The sequence below is a fragment of the Pelophylax lessonae genome (genome assembly GCF_965119305.1).
Source record: "Pelophylax lessonae genome assembly, chromosome: 2".
NCBI classification, from domain to species: domain Eukaryota; kingdom Metazoa; phylum Chordata; class Amphibia; order Anura; family Ranidae; genus Pelophylax; species Pelophylax lessonae.
In genome coordinates, this window is record NC_138769.1 from 592,633,774 (window position 1) to 592,649,635 (window position 15,862).

The 15,862-nt window shown below is 44.9% G+C and overlaps 1 protein-coding gene across 1 annotated transcript; it reads left to right on the plus strand.

Moving 5' to 3' along the window:
- Positions 1 to 206: 206 nt before the first annotated feature.
- On the plus strand, positions 207 to 13,109 carry LOC309545430 (baculoviral IAP repeat-containing protein 5.1-like; the record flags this gene model as incomplete). The annotated part of the gene is made up of 4 exons (XM_082244627.1): positions 207 to 331; positions 3,191 to 3,300; positions 6,864 to 6,981; positions 12,987 to 13,109. The coding sequence occupies exons 1-4, from the start codon at positions 254 to 256 to the stop codon at positions 13,107 to 13,109; spliced, it is 429 nt and encodes a 142-aa protein (XP_082100753.1). The 5' UTR covers positions 207 to 253.
- Positions 13,110 to 15,862: the final 2,753 nt, after the last annotated feature.

Sequence of the window (15,862 nt, forward strand, 5' to 3'; positions counted from 1 at the left end):
AATCTGCCAATGGGTTTTCTTTGGGTGGTTGTAATGAATAAAACCATGATCATTAAGGCCCATAAAGTGTTCAGTGGGTTCTCCTCAGGGTTAATCCTGAGCTGGTCATTATAAGGTGTGGCCTGTAGGCATCATTACCTGAGCACTTATATATATGTGGGGGGAATGCTTGCAGTAGTTTTAGATTAGCATCATGCATGTGGCTAATAACAGGGTCAATGGAATTTTGCATTGTCTGCAGAGGTTTAGAACTATGTATGATTATCAAAAAAGGCTTGACACGTTTGCTGATTGGCCCTTTACTGAAAACTGCAAGTGCACACCCGAAAATGTGAGTATGAAGCAAGTTGTCTCATGGAATGGTGTGGGGGGAAAGCTTTTGTTTGCCCATCAGTAGATGACTGAAATATACACTGCTTTGCCTTAGGCTGGCAATAGACTGTTTGAATCTCCTGCTGAACTGGCAGAGATTTGAACCATGTGTGGGCAGGTTGATTATACCAAGTTGATTGCTAAACTTTGGTACAACCAGTGTGACGGATTCACTTGCAATTCTCACTAGTGTCTGGTATAGCCGCTAGCCATAATCCTAGTCTTCTACTGGTGGGGGTGGCTTTCCCCCCCCATCGGGAGCAGACAATGTCTCACCAAGAGGATTCTCCTGTCAGCACTGTCTGTTGATGGGGGGGGGTTGCAGGAAAGAAATATTTGCTTTATGACCTGCCTTAAGTGAATGTACAGTTTTACTAAGTGAATGAGCTCTATTACTTCAGTAAGTCCACCCCAATGTGTCCAAAATCCTGAGTCCTTGCCTGATTGGGTTTTCTTTGCAAAGTGAAACTTCACCGCATGCTCTGTGGAAAATTCCCTTGCAAAGCTAATTGACTTGTAGCACCCTCCTAGATAGGTGGTGTATTTTCTCTGTCTGCTGATCAGGAGAGGGACAGGTAAAACCTAGTGGCTCTTTCTGCTTATCAGGGAGTAGGATTTCTAGTCAGGCCTGTTACATGTGTCCAGAGTGTGATTCATCTAGTCTGAGGAAGTGTCCCCACTGTATCCAATAGGGAGGCCTGTTGGACAGTGGAGAAAACCCAGCCCGTGACACACAGGCTTTTGTGGCTGTCTCAGTGGGTTGGCATAGACAGTGCTGCATCCTGGGATAGGCTATAAAAGCCAAGGGCACATGTGGCAGGGGGTCTTTGCTTCTGGGACTTGGCTTCCCACCCAGAGTACGGCTGTTTCTCCTTCTGCAGCTGGGAAAGGTGGTCACAGGCAGTTGGCCTGGGGACCCTGAAGGTGTTGCTGAACGCAGAGGTCAAGTGTATGCTGACAAGTGGAGTTTGGAGGCAATGGTGACTCTGTAAAAAGAAAAAAGGGTTTGTGAGAACAGAGGAACTTACCCAGGGGTCTGCCAGGAAGGGGACCACTCCAGAAGCTAGGGTCAGTGGAAAGGTGTTGGCACACCGGTGTTGAGAGGAAAGGGGGGGCCAGTTACAGAACCCTAAAGAGAATAACTGAAACAGGAACCTTTAAAACTTCACTTCAGTGGCAAGGTGAAGCAGCGGCCTTGCCACACACTACAGCTAGTTGACCTCAAGACTGTATGCATAGTTGGAGTATCCCACTCATCCCTTCTCCTATCCCAGTTCTCAATAAAAACACAAAAACCAACATCCCCTGGATTGATTATTGACTGAGCCAAGGAATTTCAATGCTGTTTTTCTGCTATCAGTTGCTAAGGGTAACCAAGGGGAATCCAGAAAGCGTAAATCTCAGCAGTCCCCTAGGGGCAGTGCTACAGACTTCGTTCAAATCAACCTTTTTATTTCTTCACGTAGGCCAAAATGTATCTTGCTTCATTTATTTGAAAATAACCACATGTGTGTGTTAGTCTGTCGGAAAGTTAGTTACAAACTCTGGTGTGTGTCTGGCAATTGATCAATCCTGATGTACTGATGGCCTATTGTTTCTTGAGGCCTGAAATTGCCAGGACAGTACAAATATTCCCCCAAATTTCCCCTTTTTTTGCAAAGTAGACAGGCTAAGGTAATTAAGAGGCATGGTGAGTTTTTGAAGTTGTGAATTTCACTTGTATAAGCAGCCATTTTTACTGAATGAAACTGATTAATTTACTGAATGTGGAAAAAACAGGGGGGGGGGGTATAGATCAACCAGATTGGTCGAGCTATACCAAGGGGGGATTTAAATGTGCCTCTTAAGATATCTGTATATGCGTATATACCACTTGTTCCAGCAACGGTTATGCATCACTGTGTACCCTTTATGGGATCTTTCTAATGAAATGATCAAATGTGATCAAATGTAGATCTAATGAAATGATCAAATGTAGATTTTATGAATATGATTATTGTATGTAATTTATGTCATATTGAAATAAAATTTTGTGATTAATTTTTTTAATCATCCTTTTTGTGACTTGTGGTATATACGCATATACAGATATCTTAAGAGGCACATTTAAATCTCCCTTGGTATAGCTCTAGCTCGACCAATCTGGTTGATCTATACCCCACCACCCCTGTTTTTTCCATATACACTATATGGGGGAAGGTGCCATTATGCTCTTTTTGATTGTTTTAGGCCATGATCTCCCCCTCCACAATTGACTTTAATTTACTGAATGTGTACTGCTATGGTTGGCCACAGCTAAACGCATGGTACAGATAGGCTGTGATTGGCCTTGTCTGTGCGTTGTGATCACTGTGACTAATCACAGCTAGCAATACAATAGCGTAAAAAGCCATCCATTGTTTACAATTGTCATGTGATCTGTGATTGGGCAGCGGGCCGGTACACTGATCAGTAATCGGCTGTGTCTGATGCAGAAGTCTCGAGCATGCTTTATTGTACTAGAATAGGAGTGAATGAGTTGGCATACATCAATGTATATTGCAGTCAATCAAATTGGAGGAGAACATAACTGTCATTGACGTTTAAGGTAAAATCTTTGGGTAGGTTCCCCTCTTTATTTTGATGGGTGTCGGATTTCAGGTGAAAACCAAAGGGAACTCTTCCCCCAACAGGACATGGTGAAACCATAAAATGAGGTTTGAATCCTTTTTATGCCAGCCAAGTTACCTAGTATAAGATCTCATCTGCAAGCTAAATTACTGGTTAAGAATTGTTATTGCCTATAGTCAAATGACTAGTTGCTCTTTTGTTCCCATAGATGGCAAAAGCAGGCTTTATACATTGTCCCACGGAGAACGAGCCAGATGTCGCCTGCTGCTTTTTCTGTCTCAAGGAGTTGGAAGGCTGGGAGCCAGATGATGACCCTCGGTGAGGTTATTTTAAAGGCATATGTTTGTGATTTTAGGGTGTGTGTATATAAAGGGTTATTGGTGTAGAGGCATAAACTGAAGGCTAGTGCTCCTTAGTACAGCCTGTTGGGTGTTGGCTTTAATTTTGCTAACCTATAAAAGAGCTTGAAGGTTGATTAGTCACCCTAGCTTTGTCAGGTTTTAAAGGCAATACCTGTTAACTTCAAATTAGTAAAAACCTCAGTGCAATCACTATGGGTGTGAGAACTTGGTGACCACCTAAACCAGAATTATTAAATAGGGAGGGTAAATATTTCTCTAGTCCTCATCCAGGATGGCACACCTGAGAGATGACTGGTCAACCTGACATGAAACACAATCAACAATGAGGTTAAAAACCCCGCTCTCCCCCTGCACCTCCCAGTTCTTAATTGTTTGAGTGAAACTTTTTGGTTTGACCTGATGTCGGTGGCTGAAGGTCTCCCCCTGGTCGTTAGATGCCAAAGCCAGGGGGGCCTGTGGGTCCAGTCAAGGTTCTTTCATACCAGGGATTCCCACTTGCAATGGTTCCTCCCTGTGCAGAACCTTCCAGGCACAGGGTACGTGTTCCTGGCGCTCCGGTGGACTTATTTTCCTACCTTCCATCCAGACCTCTGGGGGTGAAGGGGCCAGCAGGTAGAGCCACAGGAGTTCCACGGCTGGTCGGGCAGCAGTTGCCCTTTTTAGCGCGGATGTTCGTCTACCCCAGGCCTTGTTTCCATGAGGCAGATGTCCCTTCCAGGCTCCAGAAAATTGGTGTCCGCCATCGTGACCCCCATGCAGGAGTCTGTGGCCATGGCCCCCGGCGCACTCCTGGGTTGGGCATTGTGGCGGGCCTCTCTCCGATTGTTGATGCTCACCAAATTTCCACAAGGCAGATGTCCCTTCTGGTGCGGGACTCCCAACAAAATGGCTCCGGCCGCTGCAGTGGCGGCTGCCATGTGACCTGCAGAGGCCATAAAGCTGTGGAGGGTCCACAATCTCTCCCCTCACTTCCAAATACCCGAAGTGGGGTTCCGACCAGGACAGGAATGGAGAGAGGAGGAACCAGCAGTGGCTGCAGACCAGGAGGAGTCTATCTTCAAGGGACCCATAGAGCAAAGCCTAAATCCCCTCCCCTTAGGGCAAAAATATGTGGGTGCTTGAATGAGAAATTACCACCTGAGCACACAGCCCTTTTGCTACAGATTCATTCACAAACTGTCGGGCAAGGAAAATTCAGTCTTTATGAAAGATTTCCCCTCAGTACAGTCAGAAATGCTAGCCACTCTTCAGTCCCTGAAAACAGTGATTGCTTCAAAACAAGACGGATGTCTATTCTAGGGGAGGTTTTTCCTCTCTAAGGGCACCCAAAGACTTCCCTCCTCCCTCAACTCTGGGGTAGAGGAGTAAAAGGAGCAGGGAGATTCAAACCAAAGTTCCCTGGAGGAGGGGAAATTCAGAGTCGGACAGTCAGGAGAGTGAGGATTCCAGGAAGAACAGGTACCTATTTCTTGTGGAGGACATGGAGGGGCTGTGATTTTACACCTCCTGAAGACTAGGGATGATTGAACGGTTCGGTTCGACCCGAACATTGACTGTTCTAAATTTGGCCGAATTCTGAACTTTTTGCGGAAAAAGATGCGGCAGTGGAAACTGTAAAAACCATTGCTAGGTCAGCAGCCCTTAACTTGAGAAAAAAGGGCCATCTAGACCAAGTCATGGGATGGGGAACCACATGTCAAGATCATGCCTCCATGGGTTGCCCTTTGAGGGTTTCTTGCTTTTTGGACCCGGCCTAGACCAGGTTCTTTTGAGATCTATGGAAAGGGGGGGAAATAATTCCTGGTTAAAGCCAAGAATGAGGAGAATGGCAGGAAGTCTTTTTGTGCCCCCCCCCCAAACAGAAGGTGGAGGAATAGGGGAAAAAAATAGGCAGGAGGGTGGTCTGCTCTTTCCTGGCCCCAAAACCCCCAGTAAGGAGTCAAGATATGCCAGGTTCAGGGTGGTGGGGGAGGGGGGGGGGGAACTCCCATTTTGTTCATTAATGGAAGGAAATTTCCGGGAGCCCTATATCTTTCAACTTCAACAAGAGGGGGGTATCGATTAGAACTTCTCATCCCCCCTCCCCTCAATTTGAGTTTGAACCATCCACCCAGGGATGTTGGGCAGTATATGAGATCTGGCGGACCTGGAGGTGATCGCCCTGGTTCCACTGGGACAGTGCTGTCGGATTTTACTCCTACGTGTCTGTCGTCCAGAAGCCTTCAGGCAAATTTCACCTGATCATCACTCAGGAGGCTGAACACTTTTTTTTTTTTTTTTTTTTTTTTTTTAATTTATTTTTTTAACCGGTAAGTGCTTTTTTGGGAAATCTTCTATACCCTTTCGGTATAGTTACTCCGGAAAGTTTCCCTCGTGCACCAGGATAACCTAATACTTTGATAGAACTGAGGGGCAGGGGTTTTTTAACCTCTTTAAAACCTCATCCTGTCAAGTACGCAGTCCTGGAAGATTTCCCAGAAATGCACTTACTGGTAAGTTAAACTGGTAAACTTTTTTTTTTTTTTTTTTTTTTTTTTCACACAATTACTATATTGTCTCAGAAAAAGTGCATGTGATTATTTGCCAAAATACTGCTGCATACATGTATTCCCACATGTGACAAAATCATGTAGTCTAGTGCTGCACAGTAATATGTGAAATAAAGTCCTATATTATACCACAAATCCTATTTCCATTAGAAAAAAATCCCAATTGCTCTATATCGTAATAATCAATTTCTTCAATTAGTGTGTGTAAGTATCGTTTTCTTCCGCTCGTGCCATATACACTTTATTTATTTTTTTTTTTCTGCCATGTGTTGTGAATCACTGTAATATCCCTTCACTATGTGATGTGCAAAACCCATCACCAAAATTCCGGTACACTAACCTTCAGGGTTTGGCCCAATAAAACTCGGGTCTCATGTGCTTTCCCTTTAAACAGGCTGTTATGCCAGAAGTTATTCCCCTCTGCTCAGTATGGGTGTCCTTCCATCCACAGGAATTCTTCAATGGTTGTATATAGGAAGCTAAAAAAAAGGGGTGCGTGTATATAGTGTTGTATATTGGAATATTTTTTTATTAAAAAGCCCAAAATGTAAAACTCTAATGTACACATCAGTAAACATGCAAGTAGATAAGAAATGTATCGTGCAAGATGGTGGCCCGCTTACTTCCTGTTTTGTGTGACGTCACACTTTGGTGTTTATAGCACGAATGGAAGAAAAATATCGGACACTTCGCATTGATTGAACTTTTTTATTATGGATTTGTGCAGTTTTTTTTTTTTTTCTATTGGAAATAACTTGTGGTATAATATAAACTTGTTTTATTTTACATAGTACTGCATGGTATTAGTTGAGAACTGTTGATATACTGTACCTGTTTAATATGTACTTTGGCATAGGACCAGGGGAGCATGTTACTTTTGTAGAAGTCCATGACCAATCCAATTTTGTACCTATGACATGTGCCTGTTCAGATCTTGGATGATTCTGACTTTCTATACCCTTTATTACAGGGTTGAACATTCAAAAAGATCTACTACATGTGGCTTTCTCTCCCTCACAAAAAGCACTGATGAGTTGACCATGGAAGAGCTGCTTCGACTGGAGGTTTTTCGGATTAAGACTTTTTATGTAAGACTTTGAGGTTTTTATATGGTACAACAAACATCTTTACCAGATTTTGATAAGGGTTGACCTACACTACAGTTCACACCTAAACAAATTTGTTTTAACTAGAGCTGTGTAGGACTTTTGTAATGAGAACTGTTACGGCTTTCTTTTGCCTTGGAAAAGGCATGTGCTACTTGGTTACAAACTTCATGACAACATATTACATCGGCAGAAGTCTCATTACCGTCCTTCTTGATAAAAATGGTCTGTATATGGCTAGTCTTGAGGCTCATACCATTGAGCTAGCAGTTCATAATGCACTGCTTGGTGTCATATTCTCTTATTTAAATATCCAGTCTTGGATCCAAGCATGATCCTTTATTCCACTCAAACCAGCAGATCATTGTAAAATGTCAACCCTGACAAATGTTTTTTTAATTTGTTATCTCTAGTCCTCTTCCAGGACAGCACACCTGACGGGGGACACAATCAGTTTAAAAAGCCCTGCCCTACACCCCCCCCCCCGGACCTCAGTTCTTGATTGAAGCCCTGGTGCAGTAAAACCTTTTTTTTTACTGACCTGAAGCCTGGGGCAGATGGCTCCCTAGGAGGCTGGAAGTTCAGGCTGGGAAGGGCTGTGAGTCCATGCAGGACATGTTCCCACATTGATGTCCGTTTTTCATCCGTAAACGGATGGATGAAAAATGGACAAACGGACAGCATGTGTGAAGGGGGCCTAAAGCTGGATACACACTATACAACTTCTGCTGGTAGATTTCCTTAAGGCCCCTTTTACACATACAGTCCGTTCAGTCACGTCAAAATGTGTCAGTTTTTCATCCGATCCGTTTTTTTGACGGATGAAAAATAGGGCATGCATCCGTTCAAAAAAACGGACCTTGGCAGAAGCGGATGAAAACGGATGTTAACTGATGATCATCCGTTGTCGTCCATTTTTACATAGATGCATTGATGTGTTTTTAATCCGTCAACGGATGGATGAAAAACGGACAGCATGTGTGAAAGGGGCCTTAAGCCCTGTACACACGTACCGATTGTCGGCCGTAAATATTCGGCCGATTGTAGGCTTGTTAGTATGATGCTTCCGACAGTGCATTTTCAGCCAAACAGAATTGGGTGTGCAGGCATTAAAATTTTTGTTGGCCAACACCAGAACGGCCGATTGTTCGTCAGTCAGTACAGATTTCGGCCAACAGACAGCAGATTAGCAAGACTGGGCATGCTCAGAAAAGAAAAAAGACAAGGAAAGTTAACCATCACATGACATCACTTCTGCAGTCGGCTGTTGTTGGCCGACAAAATTTGTGTGCAGTCTTTTGCAGTTTTCAACACACGACAGCCCTGGACAAAAGACGACCGACATTCGGTACGTGTACGGGGCTTTCGATTTAGCTTCAATTATGTAGAACAAGGGCCTGCCTGATTGCAATTAAATTGAACGTGTTTAGGTCTGACCTCCATTATGTTTTTGGTAAATCTAAAGGAAAAAATCTATAGAAAATTGTATGGTGTGTATCCAGCTTTAGACTGCTTGAGTTGTTGGCAGTAAGTGAACACGATTTCCCAACAGGTAAGATGTTAGATTGCACTTGTTTCATGTAGGGAAGAGTGGTGCTGGAAGACATGACAAGACATACTTGGCCTTAAAGCAGAACTACATTGTATCTGAGCACCACAAACTGAAAACCTTGTTTTTCATTTCACCCTTCCAGGACGGCCTACATATGAGAGATTGTGGCTCCACCCTACAGGAAACACAACTAATTTGCAGCTGTTGAAAAGGTCCCACCCATCCTTGAGCTTCAGTTGTGTTTCCAACCTACTTTGGCTTGGTGTGTTTTTTTTTTTTTTTTTTTTTTTTTCTTGACCTGAAGACAAATGAGTGTCTGATGGGTACCCCTGTAAGGTAGGTACGGACGGCCTCTGGGTGGTTCCTCCCTATCTGTGTCCTTTGACAAGGAGCTTACAGGTCGCCAAACATGCCAGGTAGTCGGTTGCCTTAATGAGAAGGTCCCTCCATACCTGAAGTCCTGCTGTCTCTGCAGGAAGAGTCTCCTCCATTGCTCCTCTGTAGCTGGAAACGGTAAGAATTCGTATTTCCCGCCAAGTGAGTACACCAAGCCTCCCTTTGAAGACCGGAAGTTTTCCGGTCAAGGGGGGAGGAGCGAGCGGAACCCGGAAGGAAGCTCAAGATGGAGGAGATGCCAGACCCACGAGTAATCATGGCGCTCTCCCTGGCTACTAAGGGGCTGAAACACCCCAAAGAGACAAGAACAACCGCACTTCCCATAGAGGAAAAAGCAGTGGTGCAGGTGGCTGCAGGGAATTTTGAAAGATCGGGTAAGTGACTATACCGGTGAGGGGGCCGACTGCTGTCTATTGCTGTAGGACAGACATGCCTTTGTTTCCCTGATAGCAGCCACAGTGTTAAACAAATGTTGTCTGTTATACACATGTTTCTCTCTTTATTTTTGTGCACAGGTCTTCCCTCAACTCAGGAGGCCCCTGTCAGACCCCCATCTAACTCAGCTAGCACTAGCATGTGTAAAGTGCGGTAACTGTGGGGATAGGCTGTTGATCTTGCACAAAGCCTTTTTGCCATACATGTATCAAACTGGCAGGGCAGGAAGCATCTGTTTCAATGACAGATTTTCTTAAATCAGTACAGGATGAGATGTTGGCTACTATTCGGTCTTCTTTTAGGACTACAGCAGCTACCCCTCAGACCCCAACACAGGCAGAGGAAATCTCCAGAGATGGCCTATCCTCCCAGGATAGTGTCTAGAACAGGACCCTCTTCTCTCCTGTCTGGGTCCCAACCTATTCCCTCGGCTCAAGCAAGGGATTGGGAGGATCCAGGGGAAGATACCAGTCAGATCAGATCCCCCTTCCCAGTTCAGACAGCGATTGTGAGAAGAAAAGGGATCGTTCCAAAAGCAACAAGACTCTCTTTTCATTAGATTGTATGGAGGGTCTCCTTAAAGTTGTGCATGCCACTGAAGGGATCCCAACACCAGCCAAAGAGTCTTCCATTCAGGATAAAATGTACAAAGGCTTGGGAAGAGCCCAGTAAAGAGTAATTTGATTCACCAGTCTTTAAAAAACATGATTCACCAGGAATGGAAATTTCCTATGAATGCTCAGTCCAGGCCTAGGACCTGGAAAAGGAGGTATCCTTTAAAAGAACAAGAGTTGGAGGAGTTTACAAAAAACCCTAAACTAGAAGCACCCTTGGCCCAGCTATCAAAAAGGTCAGATTTGTCCTTTGAAAACGCTGGTCACATTAAAGATACCATGGATCGCAAAATCAAACCCTTATTAAAGGCTTGGTTTTCTAACTCCCTATGGTATGAGGTATAACTTTTGCAGACGCCAGGTTTTTGTTTTCTGTAATTTTGAAAGTTTCAATGATGGAAATAAAATCTAACTTTTGTTGACATATTAGAAAAATGTCTAATCTGTAATTTGATGCCTTTTGGAGATTTTCCATCTTTCCTTGGCTTCTTTAAGCACATTAATACAAATTTTTACCTGGGGTGCCCAAACTTTCGATCCCCAATGTAAAAGGTAAGGACAACTGGGAAGCGGACTTCCTCAGTCCCCATTCCATCAAGCAGACAGAGTGGGAACTGAATCCCGGAATATTTCAGCTTCTAGTTCAAAAGTTTGGTCAGCCGGAGGTGGATATGTTTGCCACTTGGCAAAACAAAAAAGTAAGCCAGTTCTTCTCCCTGACACAACAAAAGGATATGTTGGGCTTGGACGCTCTGGCACAGCCGTGGCACTTCAAACTAGCATATGCATTTCCTCCTCAAAATCTGATTCCAAGAGTTCTACAGAAACTCAGTGGATGTCCGGAACTATGTCTCATCTTGATGCTCCTTGGTGCCCAAAGAGGACGTGGTTTGACTCTAATATCCCTGTCAGTAACAGCCCCTTGGGAACTCCCAGAGATTCTTGACCTGTTACTACAGGGACCATTTATTCACCCCAGACCGCAGTTTTTTAAATAACAGCCTGGGTAGTGAGCGCCAAATGCTAAAAGAAAAGATGTTCAGACAGGGTCATTGATACCCTCCTCCTAAGTAGGAAGCCGGTGACAAGGAAAATGTATTCCAAAATTTGGAAAAGATTCTGTACTTGGCAGAGTCAGAAGAATTCCTCTGCCTCGATCCCCGTGATCCTGGAATTTTTGCAGGATGGGGTAGATAAGGGGGTGGCAGTTCCCTTAGAGTACAGGTAGCAGCACTTTCTGTTTTTTTCATCTTTAAAAAAAAAAAAAAAAAATTTCTGGTAGCCCCGGGAAGAGTAACCCCGATTTTGTTGGTGTTCCAGCGTGAAATTGAACTCGGGTACTAGAGATATTATCTAGTGAACCCTTTGAAACTTTGGATAAGGTTACCCTGAATATTTTGTCAAATAAGTTGGCCTTTCTGTTGGCAATTACCACAGCCAGAAGAGTGGGAGATTTACAAAGTTTGTCCATAAAAGAGCCCTTTATGTTAAGCCTCCAAGACGGAGTGATTCTTATGCCAGATCCATTGTATCTACCCAAGGTAGTTTCCTCTTTTCACAGGAAGCAGGAGATGGTCCTCATTTTGTGAGAAACCTAGGTGTGCAAAGGAACGGAAATTCCATTGCTTGGATGTGAGAAGGTGTCTTCTCGCCTATTTGGAAAGGACCAAAGGATTCAGGAGATCTAGTCACCTGTTGGTTCTACATTCTGGACCAAGAAAGGGGTTGCAAGCATCAAAACCTTTGATTTCTAGATGGATCAGGCAAGCCATTAGTATGTCTTATAAAGTGTCAGGTATTCCCGAACCAGCAAACCTAAAGGCGCATTCTACAAGGGGCATGGCAACATCCTGGGCCAAAGAGCAGGAGCCTCCTGGAAGCAGATCCCCATGCAGCCCCCTGGTCCAGTCAAGATACCTTCCTAAAGCACTATTGTGTGGATGTACTAGCGCAGCAAGATCTTGCCTTTGGTAGAAAGGTTTTACAGGCAGTGGTCCCGTCCTAAGGTAGGCCCATATGGCTTCCTTTATTATCCTCTCATATGTAGGCCGTCATGGAAGGGTGAAATGAGAAACTTACCATTAGTTTACCGGTAACTGTCTTTCTATGAAACCTTCCAGGATGGCTGGCCTACTTCCCGCCTGGAGGTGGTGGTGAGTAAAAAAAGTGTGTGTATGTAACTTAGTTATTGAATAACTGTGTCCCTTGAATTTGGAAAGTTACTTTTCTATTACTGAAGCTCAAGGAGGGGTGGGACCTTTTTTAACAGCTGCAAATTAGTGGTTTCCTGTAGGGTGGAGCCACAATCTCTCATATGTAGGCCATCCTGGAAGGGTTCATAGAAAGACAGTTACTGGTAAACTAACAGTAAGTTTTTGTTTTTCACCGCAAATGTTGCCATTTGTCTCTAAGCTTTATTTTGCTGAGAAATTGCTTTGAAAATGCCCCCTAGCATTTGTCTCATGGCCCCCTTGAGTAAGGGCAGATGGGATTGCAAGATGTTGCATGAATCATCTGCCCTTACCTGAGGAATGCAAGCAGGAGGGTGTGCTTGGCTAAAAGAACCCCTCCTGAAGACCACTGAGATTTATGGTGTTTTGCCCAGGCCTGGAAACCAGTAATTAGCTGAAGAAATGTTATGTTTAAAACAATGATACTTCTACTTTTGTATCTATTTACTAATGCTAGAAACATAGGGATGAAAACTGGTCAATGAGAAGTGATGTTCCACATTTAAGTTACCCCAAAATCTCATTTGCAGAATATGAACATGGTCATGTTGCATCAGTACTGAAATCCTGTTCACACATTCGTGCTGAACACACACTTAAATTTTGAAAACCTGGCCACAGATACGTAATCATGAATCATTGGGACAAAACAATATGTTGGAGGATGTTTTTTTTTTTTTTTTTTTTTTTTTTTTTATTTAGAACCTACTATGGTGTTTTTGTGAATGAATGATTTATTTTATTTTTTTTTTTTTGCAGCGCAAGTTTGCCAGTGTTGTTGCTCAATACCTTGATGAAGAGATGACTCTCACCACTAGACGCCTGGTGGAATACTTTGCTAATCAACATAACTGTTTACTAGAGATGGATCTTCTGCTTTAACAATGTATTGGCATTTTCCACTATATCGTATGTTTTTATCAGTAATTTATTGAAGTTTTTTTTTTTTCCTCTTTGTAAACTTCTTTGGTATTTTAAATGTATTTTAAATGTAATTTTACTTCTGATCCCCTTAATGGATTATAATGGTTTCTTAATAAACGCATTCCCCCATGTTTCTTTATTTTTTTTATTTTTTAATATCTCCTTGACAGGTACAATCACTGAGTCAGAAAATAAAGCACATCTCCCCATAATCTATATCAGTAGACCTACAACAGCTGGTTGAGTAGGTTTCAATGTAATGTGTAAAAATTGTGCAGTTTGCAAACTGATATTCGTGTCCTGACAGGGGGCTTCCTCACCCTGCTAAGTTCCCCCCACCTCGCAAACCCAATCTCCTGCAGCTGTCAACCTCTTTCCCGCAAACTTTGGAAGCTGCAGGGCAGCCACAGATCTGTTTGGCCAAAAAAATGTAGATTGTACCTGTACAAATAAAGTTATAAAAACATAGTAAGAGCCCTTTCACATGGGCGGGCTCTGTAATGCGGATGCGCTTGCTCAGCGGGGGATCTGTCCGCTATGCAGAATGCATATGGACACATCCTGCTCTCCTCCTCTATAGGGCAGTTGGATGGCACAGACCACCTGCCATCCAATCCTCCAGACCAGCCTTTCTCTACCTTTTCAACACTGAGGAACCCTTGAAATAAAGTTTCTGGTCTCGGGGAACCCCTGCTAGAAATTAAAATCTACAACTCATGACACATTAGTGTGACAATCAGTGGGAAGATTGCTCCTTACTCTTGCTATCATTGGGAAGACTTGCCCCCTTACAGATGGCTAAAAGGAACAATGGTGTCATTTGGGAACTTATCGGAGAGGCACAAAATTGCCCATTGCTCAACAAACCCTAGGGTTCCATGGTACCCTGGTTGGGAAACCCTACTCCAGACAGATGGGAATAGATCCCCCCAGTGGCGTAGCGTGGGTTGTCAGCACCCGGGGCAAGGCAAGTAATTTGCGCCCCCTAACCCGCGGGATTTTAGCACTCGAGTCTCTTCCACTAGATTAGTTAAAGAAACCCTTACCCCCTAAGCACATGTATTGTTTGTTATGAAAATACTGATGTAATTAAAGTAAAATGCATCTAAATACAAGTTTGAATGACCAGCGTGCCCCCTTTCAATGCAGAGAGACCAGCGTGTCCCCTTTTAATGTAGAATGACCAGCGTGCCCCCTTTCAATGCAGAGAGACCAGCTTGCCCCCATACAATGCAGAGAGACCAGCGCGCCCCCTTTCAATGCAGAATGACCATCGTGCCCCCTTTCAATGCAGAATGACCAGCGTGCCCCCTTTCAATGCAGAATGACCAGCGTGCCCCCTTTCAATGCAGAGAGACCAGTGTGCCCCTTTTAATGCAGAATGACCAGCGTGCCCCCATTCAATGCAGAGAGACCAGCGTGCCCCCATTCAATGCAGAATGACCAGCGTGCCCCCATTCAATGCAGAGAGAACAGCGTGCCCCCTTTCAATGCAGAATAACCAGCGTGCCCCCATTCAATGCAGAGAGACCAGTGTGCCCCCTTTCAATGCAGAATGACCAGCATGCCCCCTTTCAATGCAGAATGACCAGCGTGCCCCCTTTCAATGCAGAGTGACCAGCGTGCCCCCTTTCAATGCAGAATGACCAGTGTGCCCCCTTTCAATGCAGAGTGACCAGCGTGCCCCCTTTCAATGCGGAGAGACCAGCGTGCCCCTTTTCAATGCAGAGAGACCAGCGTGCCCCCTTTCAATACAGAGAGACCAGCGTGCCCCCTTTCAATGCAGAGTAACCAGCGTGCCCCCTTTCAATGCAGAATGACCAGTGTGCCCCCTTTCAATGCGGAGAGACCAGCGTGCCCCTTTTCAATGCAGAGAGACCAGCGTGCCCCCTTTCAATACAGAGAGACCAGCGTGCCCCCTTTCAATGCAGAGTGACCAGCGTGCCCCCTTTCAATGCAGAATGACCAGTGTGCCCCCTTTCAATGCAGAGAGACCAGCGTGCCCCCTTTCAATGCGGAGAGACCAGCGTGCCCCCTTTCAATGCAGAGAGACCAGCGTGCCCCCTTTCAATACAGAGAGACCAGCGTGCCCCCTTTCAATGCAGAGTAACCAGCGTGCCCCCTTTCAATGCAGAATGACCAGTGTGCCCCCTTTCAATGCGGAGAGACCAGCGTGCCCCTTTTCAATGCAGAGAGACCAGCGTGCCCCCTTTCAATACAGAGAGACCAGCGTGCCCCCTTTCAATGCAGAGTGACCAGCGTGCCCCCTTTCAATGCAGAATGACCAGTGTGCCCCCTTTCAATGCAGAGAGACCAGCGTGCCCCCTTTCAATGCGGAGAGACCAGCGTGCCCCCTTTCAATGCAGAGAGGCCAGCGTGCCCCCTTTCAATGCAGAGAGACCAGCGTGCCCCCTTTCAATGCAGAGTGACCAGTGTGCCCCCTTTCAATGCAGAGTGACCAGCGTGCCCCTTTTCAATGCAGAGTGACCAGCGTGCCCCTTTTCAATGCAGAGTGACCAGCGTGCCCCCTTTCAATGCAGAATAACCAGCGTGCCCCCATTCAATGCAGAGAGACCAGTGTGCCCCCTTTCAATGCAGAATGACCAGCATGCCCCCTTTCAATGCAGAATGACCAGCGTGCCCCCTTTCAATGCAGAGTGACCAGCGTGCCCCCTTTCAATGCAGAATGACCAGTGTGCCCCCTTTCAATG